The following is a 23,751-nucleotide window of genomic DNA, read 5'->3' as shown; positions in this document are numbered from 1 at the left end:
GCACCACTGGGTGCTAAGTGTTAGCGGTAGTTGAGTCTCACAGCACCACTGGGTGCTAAGTGTTAGCGGTAGTTGAGTCTCACAGCACCACTGGGTGCTAAGTGTTAGCGGTAGTTGAGTCTCACAGCACCACTGGGTGCTAAGTGTTAGCGGTAGTTGAGTCTCACAGCACCACTGGGTGCTAAGTGTTAGCGGTAGTGCAGTAGTCTAGTGGTATCCTCCTCTGAGCCCCCTGCCTGAGATTTTACCGTAATTCTGTTACCAAACTTTGCATCTGCACAGCTTTTCCCCGTAAATGTTCATAAAAACCATTTTTACTGTGTAAATGATTTAAAGTTAGTCCTTGTGCATAGAGTTGTACGGTTTGTTAAACTTTGAAATCAAATGGTTTTATGTTTGGCATACATTCCTAAGTGAAAAATCGTGAGTCTCGGCGTAAATCCGTTAACGTGGAATTGCCCCTAGGTCTATAATGGATAGGTGGGCTGGGGCAGGCGATCAATTCCACTGTTAATGAAAAATATTAACGTTGTCAGTTGATCAATATGACGGGAGACAAATAGGCATTAAGTAAATAAATGTATTCCACAGCCAAGGCTAACGAGAGAGGGGCCAGTTCACACTAACAGGCAATGCGTCCCAAATGGCACCCTACTCAGTACACTACTTTTGGCCATGGCCCATAGGGTGTACACTACATTATAGGGAATAGGGTGCCATTTGGGACTCAAATCAGGGCCTGTTGAAAAGCGTGGCTTTTCAACTGGAGATTTAATCATATTCTCTCCTATACTCAACAGTACAGTCCAATTTGGACCACGTCGACACAGAAGAACCTTAAAAAATTCATGGATTCTTTAAAATGTAAAAAAAAAAAAAAGGTTAAATAGCAAGTATTGTGATATGTGGTTGTGTTTTATTTAATTTTTTAACCTACCTTTAGTTCAATTCAAGTTGCCCTGGATAAGAACGGTGCTTAACTTGGGCCGGAACATGGTACCGGCACACAAAATGAGTACAGGGACGTTCAGTCCACCTCAAGAAGTGGATAAGAGTGGCTCCTAAATGACTAAAATGTAAATGTAAAATCAGCCATTTTGAGTGAAGTGCTAATGTTGCCCCCATGCTTACCTTTAAACCTAGCGTCTCCACCGAACACACCACAGCCCCAGTTTCCTGTAGCAACCGCAGAGAGATCCTGACTCCTCTCCCCTGGGCGGGAAAAGCCACAGTATGCCTGAAGGATGGAGGGGAAGAAAGATTTAGAACAAAACAAAAAAAGAGCAACCAAATTTCTCAGACAAGTGGGACCATGTAAATTGCACTGGTGAGGAATAAATCCTCAGTAATAAGTCCTCAGTTGGCTGGTCGATGCTGATGTGAGAATACGGATGTGAAAGAATGTCAAGTCATCAGACCATGGCAGGCCCTGGCAGGGTACCAGCCAGTAGTAATGTGATGAGATCTCCTTGAACTACACTAAAGCCAGAAGGAAGCCTTTTGCTCCTCTGACGGCCGTTTCGCGCAGTCCCACGTCACAGGTTAGTGTAGTCCCACATCCCTGTTTAGTATGTCCCACATCTGTTTAGTGTAGTCCCACATCTCTGTTTAGTGTAGTCCCACATCTCTGTTTAGTGTAGTCCCACATCCCTGTTTAGTGTAGTCCCACATCCCTGTTTAGTGTAGTCCCACATCCCTGTTTAGTGTAGCCCCACATCCCTGTTTAGTGTAGTCCCACATCCCTGTTTAGTGTAGTCCCACATCGCTGTTTAGTGTAGTCCCACATCCCTGTTTAGTGTAGTCCCACATCTGTTTAGTCCCACATCCCTGTTCAGTGTAGTCCCACATCCCTGTTTAGTGTAGTCCCACATCTGTTTAGTCCCACATCCCTGTTCAGTGTAGTCCCACATCCCTGTTTAGTGTAGTCCCACATCCCTGTTTAGCCCCACATCACTGTTTAGTGTAGCCCCACATCCCTGTTTAGTGTAGTCCCACATCCCTGTTTAGCCCCACATCCCTGTTTAGTGTAGTCCCACATCTGTTTCCCACATCCCTGTTTATTGTATCCCCACATCTCTGTTTAGTGTAGTCCCACATCCCTGTTTAGTGTAGTCCCACATCCCTGTTTAGTGTAGTCCCACATCTCTGTTTAGCCCCTCATCCCTGTTTAGTGTAGTGTCACATCACTGTTTAGTATGTCCCACATCCCTGTTTAGTGTAGTCCCACATCCCTGTTTAGTGTAGTCCCACATCTCTGTTTAGCCCCTCATCCCTGTTTAGTGTAGTGTCACATCACTGTTTAGTATGTCCCACATCCATGTTTAGTGTAGTCCCACATCTGTTTAATGTAGTCCAACATCCCTGTTTAGTGTAGTCCCACATCTGTTTAGTGTAGTCCCACATCTCTGTTTAGTGTAGTCCCACATCTCTGTTTAGTGTAGTCCCACATCCCTGTTTAGTGTAGTCCCACATCTGTTTAGTGTAGTCCCACATCCCTGTTTAGTGTAGTCCCACATCCCTGTTTAGTGTAGTCCCACATCTCTGTTTAGTGTAGTCCCACATCCCTGTTTAGTGTAGTCCCACATCCCTGTTTAGTGTAGTCCCACATCCCTGTTTAGCCCCACATCTCTGTTTAGTGTAGCCCCACATCCCTGTTTAGTGTAGCCCCACATCCCTGTTTAGTGTAGCCCCACATCTGTTTAGTGTAGTCCCACATCTCTGTGTAGTCCCACATCTCTGTGTAGTTCCATATCCCTGTTTAGTTCCACATCCCTGTTTAGTGTAGCCCCACATCCCTGTTTAGTGTAGCCCCACATCTGTTTAGCCCCACATCCCTGTTTAGTGTAGTGTCACATCACGGTTTAGTATGTCCCACATCTCTGTTTAGCCCCACATCCCTGTTTAGTGTAGTCCCACATCCCTGTTTATTGTAGTCCCACATCCCTGTTTAGTGTAGTCCCACATCCCTGTTTAGTGTAGTCCCACATCTGTTTAATGTAGTCCAACATCCCTGTTTAGTGTAGTCCCACATCTCTGTTTAGTGTAGTCCCACATCCCTGTTTAGTGTAGTCCCACATCTCTGTTTATTGTAGTCCCACATCCCTGTTTAGTGTAGTCCCACATCCCTGTTTAGTGTAGTCCCACATCCCTGTTTAGCCCCACATCTCTGTTTAGTGTAGCCCCACATCCCTGTTTAGTGTAGCCCCACATCTGTTTAGTGTAGTCCCACATCTGTGTAGTCCCACATCTCTGTGTAGTCCCACATCCCTGTTTAGTTCCACATCCCTGTTTAGTGTAGCCCCACATCCCTGTTTAGTGTAGCCCCACATCCCTGTTTAGTGTAGCCCCACATCTGTTTAGCCCCACATCCCTGTTTAGTGTAGTGTCACATCACGGTTTAGTATGTCCCACATCTCTGTTTAGCCCCACATCCCTGTTTAGTGTAGTCCCACATCGCTGTTTAGTGTAGTCCCACATCCCTGTTTATTGTAGTCCCACATCCCTGTTTAGTGTAGTCCCACATCCCTGTTTAGTGTAGTCCCACATCCCTGTTTAGTGTAGTCCCACATCCCTGTTTAGTGTAGTCCCACATCCCTGTTTAGTGTAGTCCCACATCCCTGTTTAGTGTAGTCCCACATCCCTGTTTAGTGTAGCCCCACATCCCTGTTTAGTGTAGCCCCACATCCCTGTTTAGTGTAGCCCCACATCTGTTTAGCCCCACATCCCTGTTTAGTGTAGTGTCACATCACGGTTTAGTATGTCCCACATCTCTGTTTAGCCCCACATCCCTGTTTAGTGTAGTCCCACATCGCTGTTTAGTGTAGTCCCACATCCCTGTTTATTGTAGTCCCACATCCCTGTTTAGTGTAGTCCCACATCCCTGTTTAGTGTAGTCCCACATCCCTGTTTAGTGTAGTCCCACATCCCTGTTTAGTGTAGTCCCACATCCCTGTTTAGTGTAGTCCCACATCCCTGTTTAGTGTAGTCCCACATCCCTGTTTAGTGTAGTCCCACATCCCTGTTTAGTGTAGTCCCACATCCCTGTTTAGTGTAGTCCCACATCTCTGGTACGTTTCATAATGTAATCATGAGAACTCTAGTAGGATCCTATACATTGACACGTAAATGGAATATGTAACCTAATGTACTGGATACTGCCTGCCGGGCTTGAAGCTTGGCACATCATTCAATGTAATGGCACGCTGCGTGTCAACTAAAAGCCCCCGAAGAAAGTTCCGGTTGGCCCGAGTATAAACCATGCATTTTTAAAACGATCATCTAAGAACTTCACATGTTGTAGAACTGCCAATTACAGCTATCAGACCCTACAGCCCATTTACATCACTAAGGGAGGATTTTGATACAGATGGACTTGACATCCTCTAACATGACATGAGACACCTCAGCAAATTAAATGATACGAAGGGGCTCTGGACATCCATTTTCATCCCAAATGGCACCAAATTCCCTATATAGCGCACTACGGGACCTGGTGGAAAGTAGTGCACTATATAGGGAATAGGGTGCCATTTGGGATGTACACTCCCCTGGAAGTCCAGAGGTAAATTCTAGGGTTTAAAAAGGGCAGATGGGACAGTTTCCTAAACAACCCTCCAAAACAGGATTGATCTCCTTGTTCGGGTAATTTTTCCACCTCCTGTCAGAACGGTCAGTTTCTCTCTGAATTGGACAACATCAACATTTAACGTCTTCATCTCACATTGTCGTTTTCCTATCGGAGAATATTACGTGAAGAAATGGATAAATAACTTTTTATGATGTAATTAACCACCACGGTCAGGTTACTATTGTAAAAACCAAAATAATTTACAAAATAATAATGTGTTGGCAATAACTTTACCGGTTAAACAAAAAATGTTGGATCAAATAATGCATGAAGTAGCAGAAATCGTAATAAAACACGATAGCCTTAACTAGCCAATCATAGACATGATCCATTCCTGAATCAACAGCCAATCATAGACATGATCCATTCCTGAATCAACAGCCAATCATAGACATGATCCATTCCTGAATCAACAGCCAATCATAGACATGATCCATTCCTGAATCAACAGCCAATCATAGACATGATCCATTCCTGAATCAACAGCCAATCATAGACATGATCCATTCCTGAATCAACAGCCAATCATAGACATGATCCATTCCTGAATCAACAGCCAATGTTTATTATTGTTTACCCCAGAAGAACAGCGCACGTGAGTCATTTCAGATCACTTTACATTTGGCAGTAGTGATTACGAGATCATTGCTTTGTCTTTTGTCTGATTGTATGCAAGGCTAGACACTAACGCTATTAAATCAACGTGACGAGACTAATTTGAACTTAAATGATAAATTAAGGTTCTCGCTGATGCATATAATTATTTTTTTAAAGGGACACACACACACACACACACACACGGAAGATCAAAGCTTAACATCAAAGAGCGGTAGCTGTATCCTGACACCCCCCTGACTTCCACTTTCATTAATATTACAGAACGTTCATATTTGTGTCTACAGTACAACGGAAGACAAAATTAAATTTAAAAGCAGAAGCACTCCAGATATGAGAAGCAGAGAATGGGAGCTTCTCAAAGACGTAGCCAATTGTTTAAATACAGTATACACTAGTGACTCAAAGCCACAGAGCCACCATCTTGGTTCTCCCCCCCCAACCATTGTAAAGAAGATTCTAGAAGCTATAGAAAAATGTTTTACATTAGTTTTTCCCCCACATAAAAAAAAACCTTAATCCATACTGTTAAATTATATTGTATGAGCGAAACTAACAAATATACAGTGCCTTGCGAAAGTATTCGGCCCCCTTGAACTTTGCGACCTTTTGCCACATTTCAGGCTTCAAACAAAGATATAAAACTGTATTTTTTTTGTGAAGAATCAACAACAAGTGGGACACAATCATGAAGTGGAATGACATTTATTGGATATTTCAAACTTTTTTAACAAATCAAAAACTGAAAAATTGGGCGTGCAAAATTATTCAGCCCCCTTAAGTTAATACTTTGTAGCGCCACCTTTTGCTGCGATTACAGCTGTAAGTCGCTTGGGGTATGTCTCTATCAGTTTTGCACATCGAGAGACTGACATTTTTTCCCATTCCTCATTGCAAAACAGCTCGAGCTCAGTGAGGTTGGATGGAGAGCATTTGTGAACAGCAGTTTTCAGTTCTTTCCACAGATTCTCGATTGGATTCAGGTCTGGACTTTGACTTGGCCATTCTAATACCTGGATATGTTTATTTTTGAACCATTCCATTGTAGATTTTGCTTTATGTTTTGGATCATTGTCTTGTTGGAAGACAAATCTCCGTCCCAGTCTCAGGTCTTTTGCAGACTCCATCAGGTTTTCTTCCAGAATGGTCCTGTATTTGGCTCCATCCATCTTCCCATCAATTTTAACCATCTTCCCTGTCCCTGCTGAAGAAAAGCAGGCCCAAACCATGATGCTGCCACCACCATGTTTGACAGTGGGGATGGTGTGTTCAGGGTGATGAGCTGTGTTGCTTTTACGCCAAACATAACGTTTTGCATTGTTGCCAAAAAGTTCAATTTTGGTTTCATCTGACCAGAGCACCTTCTTCCACATGTTTGGTGTCTCCCAGGTGGCTTGTGGCAAACTTTAAATGACACTTTTTATGGATATCTTTAAGAAATGGCTTTCTTCTTGCCACTCTTAGGCCAGATTTTTGCAATATACGACTGATTGTTGTCCTATGGACAGAGTCTCCCACCTCAGCTGTAGATCTCTGCAGTTCATCCAGAGTGATCATGGGCCTCTTGGCTGCATCTCTGATCAGTCTTCTCCTTGTATGAGCTGAAAGTTTAGCGGGACGGCCAGGTCTTGGTAGATTTGCAGTGGTCTGATCCTCCTTCCATTTCAATATTATCGCTTGCACAGTGCTCCTTGGGATGTTTAAAGCAAAATCCGGCTTTAAACTTCTTCACAACAGTATCTCGGACCTGCCTGGTGTGTTCCTTGTTCTTCATGATGCTCTCTGCGCTTTTAACGGACCTCTGAGACTATCACAGTGCAGGTGCATTTATACGGAGACTTGATTACACACAGGTGGATTGTATTTATCATCATTAGTCATTTAGGTCAACATTGGATCATTCAGAGATCCTCACTGAACTTCTGGAGAGAGTTTGCTGCACTGAAAGTAAAGGGGCTGAATAATTTTGCACGCTCAATTTTTCAGTTTTTGATTTATTAAAAAAGTTTGAAATATCCAATAAATGTCGTTCCACTTCATGATTGTGTCCCACTTGTTGTTGATTCTTCACAAAAAAATACAGTTTTTATCTTTATGTTTGAAGCCTGAAATGTGGCAAAAGGTCGCAAAGTTCAAGGGGGCCAAATACTTTCGCAAGGCACTGTATATACAAAAATGTTCCTTAAGTATAACTTTTAGAGAGTAGTAAAATGCTACTGTCCCCAATAAAACAAAACACTTAAATACATTTAATTTAGTTGTTGAAACATGTTGATTAAATAATGCAGAATCCCATTCATTCATATGGACTGCTTCTTCTGAGGAGTACCAATATGGCCGACCCGTGGCTTCAAAGCCTCTTATTGGCCCAATACATAGCATCAGCAATCCAGGGTTTATATACATCATTGATCCCAAACCAACACGACGACTACGTTCATGTTTTATAAATTGCCAAATGGTTACGTCACGTAAGGGTGTTTTGTACTTGTTTGTTCTACAGTAGTGGTAACTCAATAAGATGAGCATATGGTTCGTGGCTGGAGATTTGGGAGAATGATCCTAAAATGTTCAAGCATTTTTTTTTTTACTGAATGGAGTACATGAATGTACACTTTAGGATCACTCTCCCAAACATTGAGGCACTGTGGTGGTTAATTTCTGTATTATCAAACGAGGAGAGTCAAACCTATTACACGTCAGAGTTATACGTAAACTGAATCTTTATTAGTGAGAGCTCTGCAATAGCGATGGCTGGTCGACGAACCACCGCCTCAGATGATTCGTTGAGAGCCACGACACAAAGGCTACTAAAATCTTTTACAGCAAAGATCCACCCAATAGTCTAGATAACAAACAACAGATGTGTGGAACGGGTCACAAGGTGAGACTTGAGGTAGAGTACCTTATGATAAGCTTTCGACCACACTATCTACCAAGAGAGTTCTCATCTGTATTGTTCGTAGGCGTCTATTTACCACCACAGAACAAAGCTGGCACTAAGACCGCTCTCAACCAACTCTATAAGGCCATAAGCAAAGAAGAAAATGCTCACCTAGAAGCGTTACTCCTAGTGGCCGGGGACTTAAATCAGTTTTACCAAATGTTTACCTGTCACGTGCAACCAGGGGAAATAAATCCTAGACCACCTTTACTCCACACACATTGATGCATACAAAGCTCTCCCCCGCCCTGCATTTGGCAAATCTAACCATAATTCTATCCTCCTGATTCCTGCTTACAAGCAAAAACTAAAGCAGGAAGTACCAGTGACTCGCTCAATACGGAAGTGGTCAGATGACTCTGATGCTACAAAACAGGCCTGTTTTAGCTAGCACAGACTGGAATATGTTCCGGGATTCATCCAATGGCATTGAGGAGCATAGCACCTCAGTCACCGGCATCGTCAATAAGTGCAACGTCGTCCCAACAGTGACTGTACGTACATATCCCAACCAGAAGCCATGGATGACAGGCAACATCCGCATCGAGCTAAAGGCTAGAGCTGCCGCTTTCAAGGAGCGGGATACTAATCCAGAAACTTATAAGAAATGCTATGCCCTCAGACGAACCATCAAACAAAGAAAGCGTCAATACAGGATTAAGATTGAATCCTACTACACCAGCTCTGATGCTCGTCAGATGTGGCAGGGCTTGAAAACTATTACGGAGTACAAAGGGAAACCCAGACGCGAGCTGCCCAGTGCTCGCTTCAAGGCAAGCAACACTGATTCATGCACGAGTTCACCAGCTGTTCTGGATGACTGTGTGATAACACTCTCGGTAGCCAATGTGAACAAAACCTTTAAACAGGTCAACAATCACAAAGCCGATGGGCCAGACGGATTACCAGGACGTGTACTCAAAGCATGCGCGGACCAACTGTCAAGTGTCTTCACTGACATTTTCAACCTCTCCCTGACCGAGTCTGTAATAACTGCATGTTTCAAGCAGACCACCATAGTCCCTGTGCCCAAGGAAGCGAAGGTAACCTGCCTAAATGATTACCACCCAATGGCACTCACATCTGTAGCCATGAAGTGCTTTGAAAGGCTGGTCACGGCTCACATCAACAGCATCCTCCCGGATACCCTAGACCCACCCCAATTCAAATGCCGCCCCAACAGATGACGCAATCCCAATCACACTCTACACTGCCCATTCCCACCTGGACAAAAGGAAACACCTATATGAGAACGCTGTTTATTGACTACAGCTCAGCATTCAACACCATAGTACCCAATTAAGCTCATCACTAAGCAAAGGACTCTGGGACTAAACACCTCCCTCTGCAACTGGATCCTGGACTTCCTGATGGGCCGCCCCCAGGTGGTAAGAGTAGACAACAACACGTCTGCCCCGCTGATCCTCAGCACTGGGGCCCCTCAGGGGTGTGTACTTAGTCCCCTCCTGTACTCCCTGTTCACCCACGACTGCGTGACCAAACACGACTCCAACACCATCATTAAGTTTGCTGACGACACAACAGTGGTAGGCCTGATCACCGACAACGATGAGACGGCCTATAGGGAGGAGGTCAGAGACCTGGCAGTGTGGTGCCAGGACAACAACCTCTCCCTCAATGTGAGCAAGACAAAGGAGCTGATCGTGGACTATAGGAAAAGGAGGGCCGAACAGGCCACCATTAACATCGACTGGGCTGAAGTGGAGCGGGTCGAGAGTTAAATTCCTTAGTGTCCACATCACCAACAAACTATTATGGTCCAAACATACCAAGACAGTTGTGAAGAGGGCACGACAACACCTTTACCCCTCAGGAAACAAAAAAGATTTGGCATGGGTCCTCAGATCCTCAAAAGGTTCTTAAAGTAGAAATAGAATGAAACAAAGAGGCATTATATTTTTTGCTCTATTATAGTGGCCTATTATAGTATATAGTACTACAGTAATAGTAATTATAGTAATATATTGTAGCCTCTACTATAGTAGACATTGATCAGGTGCACAAGGCTACATGTCTGCAAAAATAACATTCACTAAATTACAGTTAAATAAATTATAATCCCCCCTCATTCACACATGCCACAGTCAAGTTCAACACAACAAAACCCATATCTTTGGGCTACACGGCACATTACTACATTGTACACTTTCTGCCTGTGGACTTCTATTCTACAATGTGCCAGCAGAGCATGATACCCTCTGTTGGCATAATTGATCTCTTTCAGTCAGAGAGTAACACCTGGCATACCCCTTTTAATCCACTGTATTGAAGTGAGAAAGAGGGAAAGTGTGTTGTGTCCTTTCACCTCTATAGTGGCATCCAGCTTAAGCCAGGCCCAGCTCCAGCTACACTTGAACCCTGAATCCACTTGTTTAAAAACGCCTCATTTTCACCTAATTCTCTCTCTTCTCTCATTCTGGAAATGAACCACATACTGTAGAGGGAAAACATTAGTTAACAGATAGTGGTTAGTTGGATAACTAGTTTCACACAGATTGCCAGAGTCCAGTAGGCAACTAACGCGTTATAACTTGAGGAACGACAAGGGGTCGTATACCAGTTAATACTATAGCGAATTAGTTAGGCTACTAACGTTAGCTCATCTGATGTTGTAACGTTAGCTGTCCGACTTTATTAGCTAGCTAATTTTCACACCATAAACTAAATTATTTGATCTGTTAAGTTGGCTAATGTTGCTCAACATTTCTCTGGTTAGCTAATGGAGAATTTGATCCATGCTAGCAAGATACTTAACAATGCTAATACTTGTTCCATCACACTTCTCTCTTTTTCCCTCACCTCAAACTTTCCAAATGCCAGTTGCTTTTCGGTTACAGCTCATGAAGTACGCTTCATCACCTTCTCACCACCGTCTCCGTGGTCAGGCTTCTCACCTAACGTCACCTCTTCGTTATCGTTCAGGGGACTGCTATAACCTTCTCACACCTGTCTCCGTGGTCAGGCTTCTCACCTAACGTTACCTCTTCATGATCGTTCAGGGGATGTGCTGCTGTAACCTTCTCACACCTGTCTCCATGGTCAGGCTTCTCACCTAACGTCACCTCTTCGTTATCGTTCAGGGGATGTGCTGCTGTAACCTTCTCACACCTGTCTCCGTGGTCAGGCTTCTCACCTAACGTTACCTCTTCGTGATTGTTAGGGGACTGCTATAACCTTCTCACACCTGTCTCCGTGGTCAGGCTTCTCACCTAACGTTACCTCTTCGTGATCGTTCAGGGGATGTGCTGCTGTAACCTTCTCACACCTGTCTCCATGGTCAGGCTTCTCACCTAACGTTACCTCTTCGTGATCGTTCAGGGGATGTGCTGCTGTAACCTTCTCACACCTGTCTCCGTGGTCAGGCTTCTCACCTAACGTTACCTCTTCGTTATTGTTCAGGGGATGTGCTGCTGTAACTGAGCAGCTGTCTTTCCAGAGCGCATACTGATTCTGTAACTAGTAAATTGGTTGTTTCTTCTTCAGCCGTGTGCTGCATACTGTTGCTATGTGAACGATTGGCTGAATTATCTATGTTACACGACTAATTCTGATTCATCCGCCACACCACAAACCATGATCCCCCTGGTCGAGTTACCACCCGCCCCCCTGGTCGAGTTACCACCGCCCCCTGGTCTAGCCGCTCCCCTGGTCGAGTTACCACTGCTCCCCCTGGTCTAGCCGCTCCCCCTGGTCGAGTTACCACCGCCGCTCCCCTGGTCGAGTTACCACCGCTCCCCCTGGTCGAGTTACCACCGCCCCCCCTGGTCGAGTTACCACTACTCACCTTATTCAGTTCTCTGTTCATTTTCTCAGGGTGAAACTGTTCGAGGAAGTTCCTGAACTTCAGGGCGTCCATCGCTACGATCTCTGTGCACCTCCTCTGCCAGGTGTCTCTGTGGACGACAGATCAACGTCATATCAATCAAATGTATTTTTATAAAGCCATTTTTACATCAGCAGTTGTCAAAGTGCTTAACAGAAACCCAGTCTAAAACAAAAAACAACCCAGAGAGCAAGCAATGCAGAGGCAGAAACACAGTGTCTAGGAAAACTCTCTAGAAGGCAGGAACCTAGGAAGAAACTTAGAGGGGAACCGGGCTCTGAAGGGTGGTCAGTCCTCTCCTGGCGACCGGTTAGTTGGGAGGAAAAGTCATTATATCAGGCTCTTGGTAATTGGGTAATCAATATTGTAAACAACTTCAGAGTGAAATCCCTTAAATATATAAAGTATATTTTAAAACGGTCTGATCAGTAAGCACGTACCTTGGGGTCTTGTCCTGATGTTTGCCGTCCCATAGGTAGCTGTCTGCATAGCCAGTGTAGGTACTGTACTGCTCAGTACCTGGGGGAAGGCCAAACAGAACAGACACCATTCATGACCAGACCAATATCATTAAAGCGATAGTGAAAGATTTTTGCAATTTACTTGTTCTAATTACACCCAAGTCATGTGTACACATGGATACCATTTGTATGCTTCTGCGTGCTGTTTGAAAAAAGTTTAGAGGGAGTTTCGTGAGCCAATGCTAACTAGCGTTAGGGCAATGACCGGAAGTTTACCATTGGCTCGCAAAAAACACCTTCAACTTCCTTCCAAATCTGTACACAGAGACATACAAATGATATCCCTGAATTCATCTGACTGGCTAAGTAGGAAATGGCTTAGTTGCCAAAAATTGCATTCTTTTCCCTTTAAATGTTAGTGCTTTGACATAGTCAATTGAAGGACGTTATCAATGGAGCGTCAAATTACTGACACATAAGTGACTGACGATGACCCCGAAAAATGTGATATTATTTGAGTAGTTGAGATATGATAAAACAAACTGTCAGGAAAGCTGTGATTTTTACAGCCAGCCAATCGCTTAATCTTTTTGTTAATTATTCCATGTGAAGTGATGCCACAGGAGAGCAGCTGTCTCCAACAACAGGAAGGTCAACTTATTACCTCCCTAGGAAGAAGAGAGAGCTAGGCTGCATCACAAATGGCACCCTATCCCCTATATAGTGCACTGCATAAGTAGCCCAGCCCACAGGAGAGGAAGGGATAGAGGGGGAGGGTTCAGAACAACAGCCCAACCCACAGGGGAGGAAGGGATAGAGGGGGAGGGTTCAGAACAACAGCCCAACCCACAGGGGAGGAACGGATAGAAGGGGAGGGTTCAGAACAACAGCCCAACCCACAGGGGAGGAAGGGATAGAGGGGGAGGGTTCAGAACAACAGCCCAACCCACAGGGGAGGAAGGGATAGAGGGGGAGGGTTCAGAACAACAGCCAAACCCACAGGGGAGGAAGGGATAGAGGGGAGGGTTCAGAACAACAGCCAAACCCACAGGGGAGGAAGGGATAGAGGGGGAGGGTTCAGAACAACAGCCCAACCCACAGGGGAGGAAGGGATAGAGGGGGAGGGTTCAGAACAACAGCCCAACCCACAGGGGAGGAAGGGATAGAGGGGGAGGGTTCAGAACAACAGCCCAACCCACAGGGGAGGGAGGGATAGAGGGGGAGGGTTCAGAACAACAGAAGGTACAAATGAACCTCTCATTCATTAGGCCTCATTAGTACCTGCGGTGCCTTTGTGTGTGTGTGTACAAACAAGAGCGGATTACTGAAGCCTGGTCAGTGGGTGCCTCCTCTCAAGAAGCAAGAATCTCACGAGCCCTTCAACATTTGACAAGCCCAGGACGTCATTACCAATCAGCTCATATTTTATTTTTTTTCTTCAGTGAACTTACACTCATTTGATGTATTTTAACCAGGATTGTCTACTCTGTAAAAATCCCCACTGTTTTCCAGGGAGTCCTGGTAAGTAATCACTGCCACAGTAAGGCTCTCTGGTGTTAAATTCCAGTTCCCAGAATGATACACAAGGTTTATTAAATACAAATGTAGTGTTCCGGAAAATAATATTTTTGGCGGTATACCGTATATCAGGGTGTTTGGAAATACCCACGGGATGGTTTGCATTTACCGTGGATACCGTGGAAACAATTTCTTTAACTTTTTTTCAATAGATTTGAATATTTGTAGTTACTTTTTAAATGACATGTTAGGAGATAAAGCAGATTGCGTTCTTCATTTCACCTTTCACATTATTAAGCTTACCGTACTTCTCCAAAAGGCTTTCTGCTGTGTTTGAGAAGTCAAGAAAGCTCTGTATTTTGTCCCTGTGCCTCCTCCTAGCGTTTTCTTCCTCCTATGTTCTTCCCCCCTCTGCTCCGTGTACCCATGCTGCTCTTCCTCCTATGTTCTTCCCCCCTCTGCTCTGTGTACACATACTGCTCTTTCTCCTCCGTTCTTCCCCCTCTGCTCCATGTACCCATGCTGCTCTTCCTCCTACGTTCTTCCCCCTCTGCTCCATGTACCCATGCTGCTCTTCCTCCTATGTTCTTCCCCCTCTGCTCTGTGTACACATACTGCTCTTCCTCCTACGTTCTTCCCCCTCTGCTCCGTGTACCCATGCTGCTCTTCCTCCTATGTTCTTCCCCCTCTGCTCCATGTACCCATGCTGCTCTTCCTCCTCCGTTCTTCCCCCTCTGCTCCGTGTACCCATGCTGCTCTTCCTCCTACGTTCTTCCCCCTCTGCTCCGTGTACCCATGCTGCTCTTCCTCCTACGTTCTTCCCCCTCTGCTCCGTGTACACATGCTACTCTTCCTCCTACATTCTTTCCCCCTCTGCTCCGTGTACACATGCTGCTCTTCCTCCTCCGTTCTTCCCCCTCTGCTCCATGTACCCATGCTGCTCTTCCTCCTACGTTCTTCCCCCTCTGCTCCGTGTACACATGCTGCTCTTCCTCCTCCGTTCTTCCCCCTCTGCTCCATGTACCCATGCTGCTCTTCCTCCTCCGTTCTTCCCCCTCTGCTCCGTGTACCCATGCTGCTCTTCCTCCTACGTTCTTCCCCCTCTGCTCCATGTACCCATGCTGCTCTTCCTCCTATGTTCTTCCCCCTCTGCTCTTCCTCCTACGTTCTTCCCCCTCTGCTCCGTGTACACATGCTGCTCTTCCTCCTATGTTCTTCCCCCTCTGCTCCGTGTACCCATGCTGCTCTTCCTCCTACGTTCTTCCCCCTCTGCTCCATGTACCCATGCTGCTCTTCCTCCTATGTTCTTCCCCCTCTGCTCTTCCTCCTACGTTCTTCCCCCTCTGCTCCGTGTACACATGCTGCTCTTCCTCCTATGTTCTTCCCCCTCTGCTCCGTGTACCCATGCTGCTCTTCCTCCTACGTTCTTCCCCCCTCTGCTCCATGTACCCATGCTGCTCTTCCTCCTCCGTTCTTCTCCCCTCTGCTCCATGTACCCATGCTGCTCTTCCTCCTCCGTTCTTCCCCCCTCTGCTCCATGTACCCATGTTATTGTTCCTTCAGAAAAGCAAGCATCACAACTTTGTTCATTTGCACAATTTATCTCAATCCCTTTCGCTTGTAAACAAATGTTCACACTCACCGAAAATGACAAATTGTTAGCTACTAGCGATGCTTGTATAACTTTGAGCTAGATTTGCCTGTCGTTGCAATTAGTTTATGTTCGTTTTCACTCGTTAGGACTTAGACGCTGTTAGCTATGTGATTTTGCTATTACTTGTGCTAATGTTGTTAGCATTCTGATAATAGACATCCAATGGCCTTTTTTTTTTTTTTTTTGTGCGTTTTTAGAACCCCCCCCCTTGTGCGCTGTCGGTAATACCGTAAAACCCGACACAGTAGAGTAACGGTATGAATATCTGGATACCGCCCAAGCAGAACTGTACAAAAGCCACATAAGGCTACATTTTGGGTGATCGACATCACCACGAGAGATTTGTTATTCTTGCTTTAATAAAAGGCCCAGTGCAGTCAAATGTAAATTCTCCTGTTTTACATATGTGTGTATATATATATATATATATATATAGTTCTAGTTCCACACTATGAAGTTGGAATAACATTATGAAATTCTGGTAACGTCCCTCCAGGATACGAGTTTTGTTTTCAAAAAGACCACCTGAAATTTTAGCCCGTTTTAACAGAAACTACCTCTTATCTTCCTTCAGTAGATGGTCACAATGTAAAGAGATGTGTGATTATCCATCTGTAAATGGGGAAAAAAAACTATCTCTAGGAATAAAATATAATATTATGATGTTGATGATTACGTATTGGCTGATGTTAAGATAGACTGACGCAAAGGAAACTGTAAAAGACAGTGATCGAGATTGAGCCAAGGCACTATGAGTTTTGGAAATCAATTCGATCTGTTTCTGGCAGAGCTGGACGGCGCAACACATCTACAAACCGTAAAAGGGAAAAGCCAGCATCTGGAGAGGAGCTTGGTTAATAGATAAGGGATACGTCCCAGATAACACCATGTTCCCTAGATATTAGATAGACATTTCACTAGAAAAGGGAATAGGGAAAAGGGAATAGGGAAAAGTGAATAGGAAGCCATTTGGGATAGCAGGTAGACTAGTAGTTAGAGCGTTGGGCCAGTAACCAGCAGGTAGACTAGTAGTCAGAGCGTTGGGCCAGTAACCAGCAGGTAGACTAGTGGTTAGAGCGTTGGGCCAGTAACCAGCAGGTAGACTAGTGGTTAGAGCGTTGGGCCAGTAACCAGCAGGTAGACTAGTAATTAGAGCGTTCGGCCAGTAACCCGAAAGGTTGCTGGATCGAATCCCCGAGCTGTAGTTCTGCCCCTGAACAAGGCAGTTAACCCCACTGTTCCCAGGTAGGCCGTCAAAATAAGAGTTTGTTCTTAACTGACGTGCCTAGTTCAATGAAGGTTCAATGAAAGAGAGAGAGAACACTTTCATTCATGCACTGCAGGACGCAGACAGACATTTACACGTGACCATCACCAGTGGACCATCACAAGTGGACCATCACCAGTGGACCATCACAAGTGGACCATCACAAGTGGACCATCACAAGTGGACCATCACCAGTGGACCATCACAAGTGGACCATCACCAGTGGACCATCACAAGTGGACCATCACAAGTGGACCATCACAAGTGGACCATCACCAGTGGACCATCACAAGTGGACCATCACAAGTGGACCCTCACAAGTGGACCCTCACAAGTGGACCCTCACCAGTGGACCATCACCAGTGGACCATCACCAGTGGACCATCACCAGTGGACCATCACAAGTGGACCCTCACAAGTAATGCTAAACAATGTCCTTCTGTTCTGACTGACTGAAACACCGTCCATTGAAGGGGGAAGTGATATTGACAGAGCAGATCCTCGGAAGAGGATGACCAAAGGTTCTTATTCAGACAAAACAAATGTTTGGATTCTCTGGAAAGCCAATGGTTGGGCATTTGACCCATTTCACCAGAGGCCTTTATAAAGCCAGTCGTTTCCTTCCCTCTTATAACCACACAAAGTTGTTTAACATCTGAAAGATCATTTTGATAGACCACAGACCAGACTAGAGGCCCTGGACTGACGAATGATTAGGAATTTCATTCACTTCAATGCTTTGATGCATTAATACGCCCAGGTCTCAGCATGAATTGTTTTCTGACAAATATACAGTCTCTAATTTGTTGAGGACTGGTCAGTTGGGCGGGGCAGAGAAAGGTCAGAAACAAATTAAATCTGCAGCTTTGTCAAAAGGACAACTTGACAAGTGGTGATGATTTCCCTCCAGAGGTTGTGGCGAAATCTGCACGGAGCCTTCACCATGCGCTGCCACTTTAAGAGCGCATGAGCAGTAAGGAAGGAGGAAATAAATAGTTATTGTCATTCATGCCCCAACCAATTGAAGCTGTTCTGAGGGCCAAACGGGGTGCAACTCTAGATTAGGAAGGTGTTCCTAATGTTTTGTCCACTCAGTCTGTAATAATGGCACTGTATTCCCTATAGGGTGCCATTTGTGGGACACAACCCAGGCCATATCAGTGAACGCTGTGGAAGTGGGACACAACCCAGGCCATATCAGTGAACGCTGTGGAAGTGGGACACAACCCAGGCCATATCAGTGAACGCTGTGGAAGTGGGACACAACCCAGGCCATATCAGTGAACGCTGTGGAAGTGGGACACAACCCAGGCCATATCAGTGAACGCTGTGGAAGTGGGACACTCCTTCCAGGAACTCACAAGCACCGAGAGTTTTCTAGCTCCGCCCACCCAATCACCAAACTAACCCTCTCCACCAGCCACTCAATCACCAAACTAACCCTCTCCACCAGCCAGCCAATCAGCATTCTAACCCTCTCCACCAGCCAGCCAATCAGCATTCTAACCCTCTCCACCAGCCACCCAATCAGCATTCTAACCCTCTCCACCAGCCAGCCAGCCAGGGACAGAGAGAGGACAGGTCACCTCTGAGAGAGGAGTAACCTTCAGCCTCCCTCCTCACCACTCCTTGTCCCCACCCCGCACAGATCCACTCTCCCCTCCACTAGCCTATCCCCTTACCTCCTCCATCTCTCCTCTTTCCCCTCATCCTTCCCCTGCCTCTCCTCTTTCCCTCCCGTTTCCCCTACCTACCTCCCTCCCGTTTCCCCTACCTACCTCCCTCCCCTCTTTCCCCTCCCTCCCCTTACCCCTACCTCGCTCCCTTTCCTCTCCTCTTTCCCTTCCCTTACCCCTACCTACCTCCCTTCTCCTCTTTCCTTTCCCTTCCCTTACCCCTATCTACCACGCCTCTCCTCTTTCCCCTCATCCCTCCCTTTCCTCTCCTCTTTCCCTTCTCTCACCCCTACCTACCTCCCCTCTCCTCTTTCCCCTCATCCCTCCCTCCCCTCTCCTCTTTCCCCTCATCCCTCCCCTTACCCCTACTTCCCTCCCTTTCCTATCCTCTTTCCCTTCCCTCCCCTTACCTCCCGCCCCTCTCCTCTTTCCCCTCATCCCTCCCCTCCCTCACCTTTCCTCTCCTCTTTCCCCTCATCCCTCCCCTCCCCACTTAAATCACTTAATGTTATTACAGCAGTACTAGAATTCATGACCTCAGAGCAGAAAGACCTGCCCAAGACCCTGCTCCACTAATGGACACTCCCATTCCATCATCTTTATTAAACCTATTCCTGTGCCACCACCACCAGCAGCATTTTGTTGCTGACCCCCCCCCCCCCAAGTTGTATCATTGCGGGCCGGACGACCGGGCCGGTGGTATTAAATCATATTCCCCCGTGATACGTCTTGACATGGGGGGGGGTTAATGGATATTACCTCCCCCATTGAAATTTGCCAAAGTGCCCAGGCCTAATTGAATTAGCCTTGATTGCCTGGCCGGGCTGTGCTGTGACAGGGGAAAGCAGATGATTCACCGATGGTTATCCCGCTGACCAGGAATGACGTGACGCCGAACAGAGAACAAAACTCCCTCTGAGAAAACTAATCTGTGTGGTGTTACAGGGCAGCTAGCAAAAATGTTACTACGACTAACATTATGGATCTGCATTAGTAAACACGTCAAAAGTCTCAATGCAAAGTTATACAACATGTATACCTTCAAAGAAAATTATTTGCACTCATGACTACTGTTTAAAAAAAAAAAAAAACCTGTTCTGCTGACTTACAAGCAAATACTTTATGGATGAATGTATACAAATCTACTTGCAAGGTTGCTAGCCAATTAGCATGCTAACGTTTGCCCTACTAGACTACTAGCTTTACGTTAGCACTACACGAGTCAGCCAGCTGCTATCAACACCTAGCTTACAGCTACATTAAAGCAAACCAACGTTTTGGAAATACACAACACCATCTAACCAGTTATCAAAGAATGTTAGCTAGACGCAGTTATCTTAGCCAGCAAGCTAGCTATCCAGCTAACGTTAGCTATTTAGCCAATTAACTACTAGCCTAGCCAACCACCACGTTATGGTCGGCAAGCTAGAGCCGAACTACTGGAGAACAGCTAGAACTACTAAAACGTAACCACAAATCAAAGCAGAGAGAGCAGGGACAGATTGATTGATGGCAAAATGTTTAAAGCGTGCAGACTGAGTTAGTTATCAAAGCTAGGGGGAGGCAGATGCTTCACCGGCCAATGAAGAGTCAGGGAATTCAAAAATAGTTAGATTCCAGATGTCCGTCAGCTAGTGTGCTAGCATAAGCCAAGGTAGAAAACGTTACAAAACAAACATAGCTTACTTCACAGAGAACATGCCGAAAAGTTGACGAAACAAAAAAGGAGAACAGACGAGGTACTACACAATTAGAGCAGGTATGATTTTCTCTTTCGTTTGGAGCCCACGGCAAGAAGGCACTGTAGTCTGCTGTGCTAAAAGGTTCCCACTAGATACCACAGCTACAAAGTCTGTGGAAAAAAAGCTGCATGGTCGCACTTGCTCTTTGTTTACATAACACTTCCTGGGATTGGTGGATTGTAGCTCACCCCCACCAACAGTTGGGTCTGGAATGTAATTACATGCCAATGGCTAACGTTAGCCGGCTTGAGCTAGCATATGAAGTCGGTAGCACAGAATAGATCCTCCAATATAATGTTGAGAAATAGTGCATTGTGGGTAGTTTAGAAGATATCTGGAAATAAGTTAATATGCAATAACCCCAAAACATAACTATGGTGACTACAACTACGTTACTAAGTCTTTGACCACAATGTGTTGTTATACTGGTGAGTAAAAACTCATGCTTCCTAACCCAACCAGTTAAGCATTAGGGGGCGCTATTAACATTTTTGGATGAAAAACGTTCCCGTTTTAAACAAGATATTTTGTCACGAAAAGATGCTCGACTATGCATATAATTAACAGCTTTGGAAAGAAAACACTGACGTTTTCAAAACTGCAAAGATATTATCTGTGAGTGCCACAGAACTGATGTTACAGGCGAAACCCAGATAAAAATCCAATTGATACAGGGAGATACAGGAGGGTTGGTGATATGTTTTCAGCATTTCACTGTATGCATCCTTGTAGTCTAACTTCAAACCAGTTAGACATACATTATAATTTTTTCAACAAATTGTCTTTTTACAACAGTGTCTTTTTAAGAAAGGGGAGATGTAGACAAGCTTGATTGATTATTGATTATGAATCAGCTGTGTAGTGTTAGGGGGGACAAAACCAAAACGTGGACCTCGTGGGGTCCAGAGGACCAAGTTTGGGAAAACACTGTTGAAGACAGAGTGTTTGTGTCTACGTGTTGGTTAGCTGATTGTGCCTGTTGAGAGGTGGCTGATGAAGAGAGAGGAAGGGAATCGTCACAGTGTGGTATCAACCAGACAGCCTCACAAATCAGCCTACACACGTACACACCGTAGGCTGAATCCCCCTCTCTCTCCTTCGTCAACAACTCACTAATCACGCCGGTCATCCCTCTCCTCTCCTTGTTGGGACAGGCGGGTTCACATCTAAGAAGAGCTATGAGAGATCAGCCTGCAGAATATCGGACAATGGCTTCTAGCAGCTGCAAACCATTTATTTAAGAAATATATATGGAGGACTCAGCCCTTTTATTTGAGGTTAAAGCCAGTTTTTTAAATGTTGTGGTTATACTGTATTTCTAGGCAAAGCCAAAATAAAAATAGTAAAAATATATATATATATATTTAAAAATGATGTTTCAGTCTAAAATGTCATTTAAAATAAGTGACAGGATCTGTGCTCTCACTGACTTGAATAGGAGTGTAACTCTGTGCCATAAAAACACATTTAAATAAAAAAATCTACCTTTCTGATCATACTATTTTCATTCAACTAACTTACTATTCCATGTTAACGCTTGCTTAAGCAGGCCGAGATGAGTTTTAGTGGCCTCGTTCAGACAGCCAGTGTGCGCCCGGGGCTAAAACGCATCTCTGCCAGAGTTCACTAGGCTGAAGAGAGCGAGCGCTAGCCACCTTTGTCCTTGCATGCAGCCTTTCAATTCAATTCAGTTATCCAAAATGCATTCAGACATGACCCCCCCCCACCCCCTTATAAACTCTTTGTCAAGCTGCAGAGGTTTATCAAACTTTCCCACTCAACATTACTCATGATTCACTCAGAACTATGATTATCATGGTAGCATCCACATTAATGTAGAAGTGTTTAGAAACATATTCCATTCCTATTTACAATAAAAAGTGACTCCAAAATAACACAAATTATTGACCATTAATTTCTTTTGGGGTACCAGATGATCTGAAACACAAGCTAAATGAACAGCAGACGCATCCAAAAGAATCAGAAGCTTGGCGTAATCATTACGTGCCTGGAATATGGGACCAAATACTAAACTCTAGACTACTTTAATACACATAAGTGAATTTGTCTCAATACTTTTGGTCCCCTCAAATGGGGGGGGGGAGACTACGTACAATAAGTGCTGTAACTCCTAAGCGGTTCACCCGATATGAATGAACATACCCTATAATTACAGCTGACAGTCTTACACATCCCCTCAAATGGGGGGACTACGTACAATAAGTGCTGTAACTCCTAAGCGGTTCACCCGATATGAATGAACATACCCTATAATTACAGCTGACAGTCTTACACATCCCCTCAAATGGGGGGGGGGGACTACGTACAATAAGTGCTGTAACTCCTAAACGGTTCACCCGATATGAATGAACATACCCTATAATTACAGCTGACAGTCTTACACATTAACTTCATAGCCGTTGTATCATTTCAAATCCAAAGCGCTGGAGTACAGAGGCAAAACAACAACAAATGTCCCAATACTTTTGGAGCTCACTGTATTTCCGTTCGGTTTTCACTGGTCAAACATATGAATGTTCAGGTTGAAAATAATGAAGCTTGTGTGGCAAAGTTAAGCAACGCCTTATAAAACATGGATATATTGATTGTAACATTACTGGTAAATAAATCCTTGTTTGTTTTTGTTAGTTTATTTGTCCATCAGAGCTATAAAGTTCAAGCACTTGATGTAATCCAGTAATTACCCCAGACAGACAGACAGACAGACAGAGCAATCAACAGTCCTATCTACTACTAACCACTAACCAGCCGCTGATTGGGCCGATCTCAGGAAGAGCCAATCAGAGGAAATAACAGGGAGAGGTTGACAACTCCAGGAAGTGATTGTCACAGCAGTAGGTCATGCTGGCTGGTGCTGTCAGAGGTACCTTACAGGTTTGGACTGAAGGGTTCTGTCATTTACAGCAAACCCTGCTGTGAGTTACCCGTCATATGTCCTGGCCTTATTTACTCCTTCAGATGAGGGGTCCCCACAGCATTACACAGTACCCAAGCCAGCCAAATGTAGATGCAATGTCTGTGGCTCTGCTCTCTTAGATTTCTCAACAGATTCTTGTCCACCAAATTATACCGAACACAAATATCAACGCATGAAACAGGTACAGTTCAAATAAGGAAGTCAGTGAATATAAATTAATTCATTAGGTCCTAATCTATGGATTTCACATGACTGGGAATACAGATATGCATCTGTTGGTCACAAATACCTTTAAAAATATAAAAATAAAATGGGGCCTCAGGATCTCGTCACGGTATCTCTTTATCTCATCGATAAAATGCAATTGTGTTCGTTGCCTGTAGCTTATGCCTGCCCATAACATAACCCCACCACCACCATGGGACATTTATCTGGCAACAGCTCTGGTGGACATTCCTGCAGTCA

The 23,751-nt window shown here is 44.9% G+C and overlaps 1 protein-coding gene across 1 annotated transcript in view; it reads right to left on the bottom strand.

Moving 5' to 3' along the window:
* parga (poly (ADP-ribose) glycohydrolase a) overlaps positions 1 to 23,751 on the bottom strand; it is an 85,349-nt gene that overhangs the window by 5,499 nt on the left and 56,099 nt on the right. Inside the window, 3 exon segments of the mRNA XM_042305767.1 lie at positions 1,132 to 1,237; positions 11,992 to 12,100; positions 12,471 to 12,549. Coding sequence (XP_042161701.1) covers positions 1,132 to 1,237; positions 11,992 to 12,100; positions 12,471 to 12,549 — 294 coding nt within the window.

The sequence above is a fragment of the Oncorhynchus tshawytscha genome, linkage group LG25 (assembly GCF_018296145.1).
Source record: "Oncorhynchus tshawytscha isolate Ot180627B linkage group LG25, Otsh_v2.0, whole genome shotgun sequence".
NCBI lineage: Eukaryota > Metazoa > Chordata > Actinopteri > Salmoniformes > Salmonidae > Oncorhynchus > Oncorhynchus tshawytscha.
Note: the sequence above shows the minus strand (reverse complement) of the source record. Positions and strands in the feature narration are given on the sequence as shown.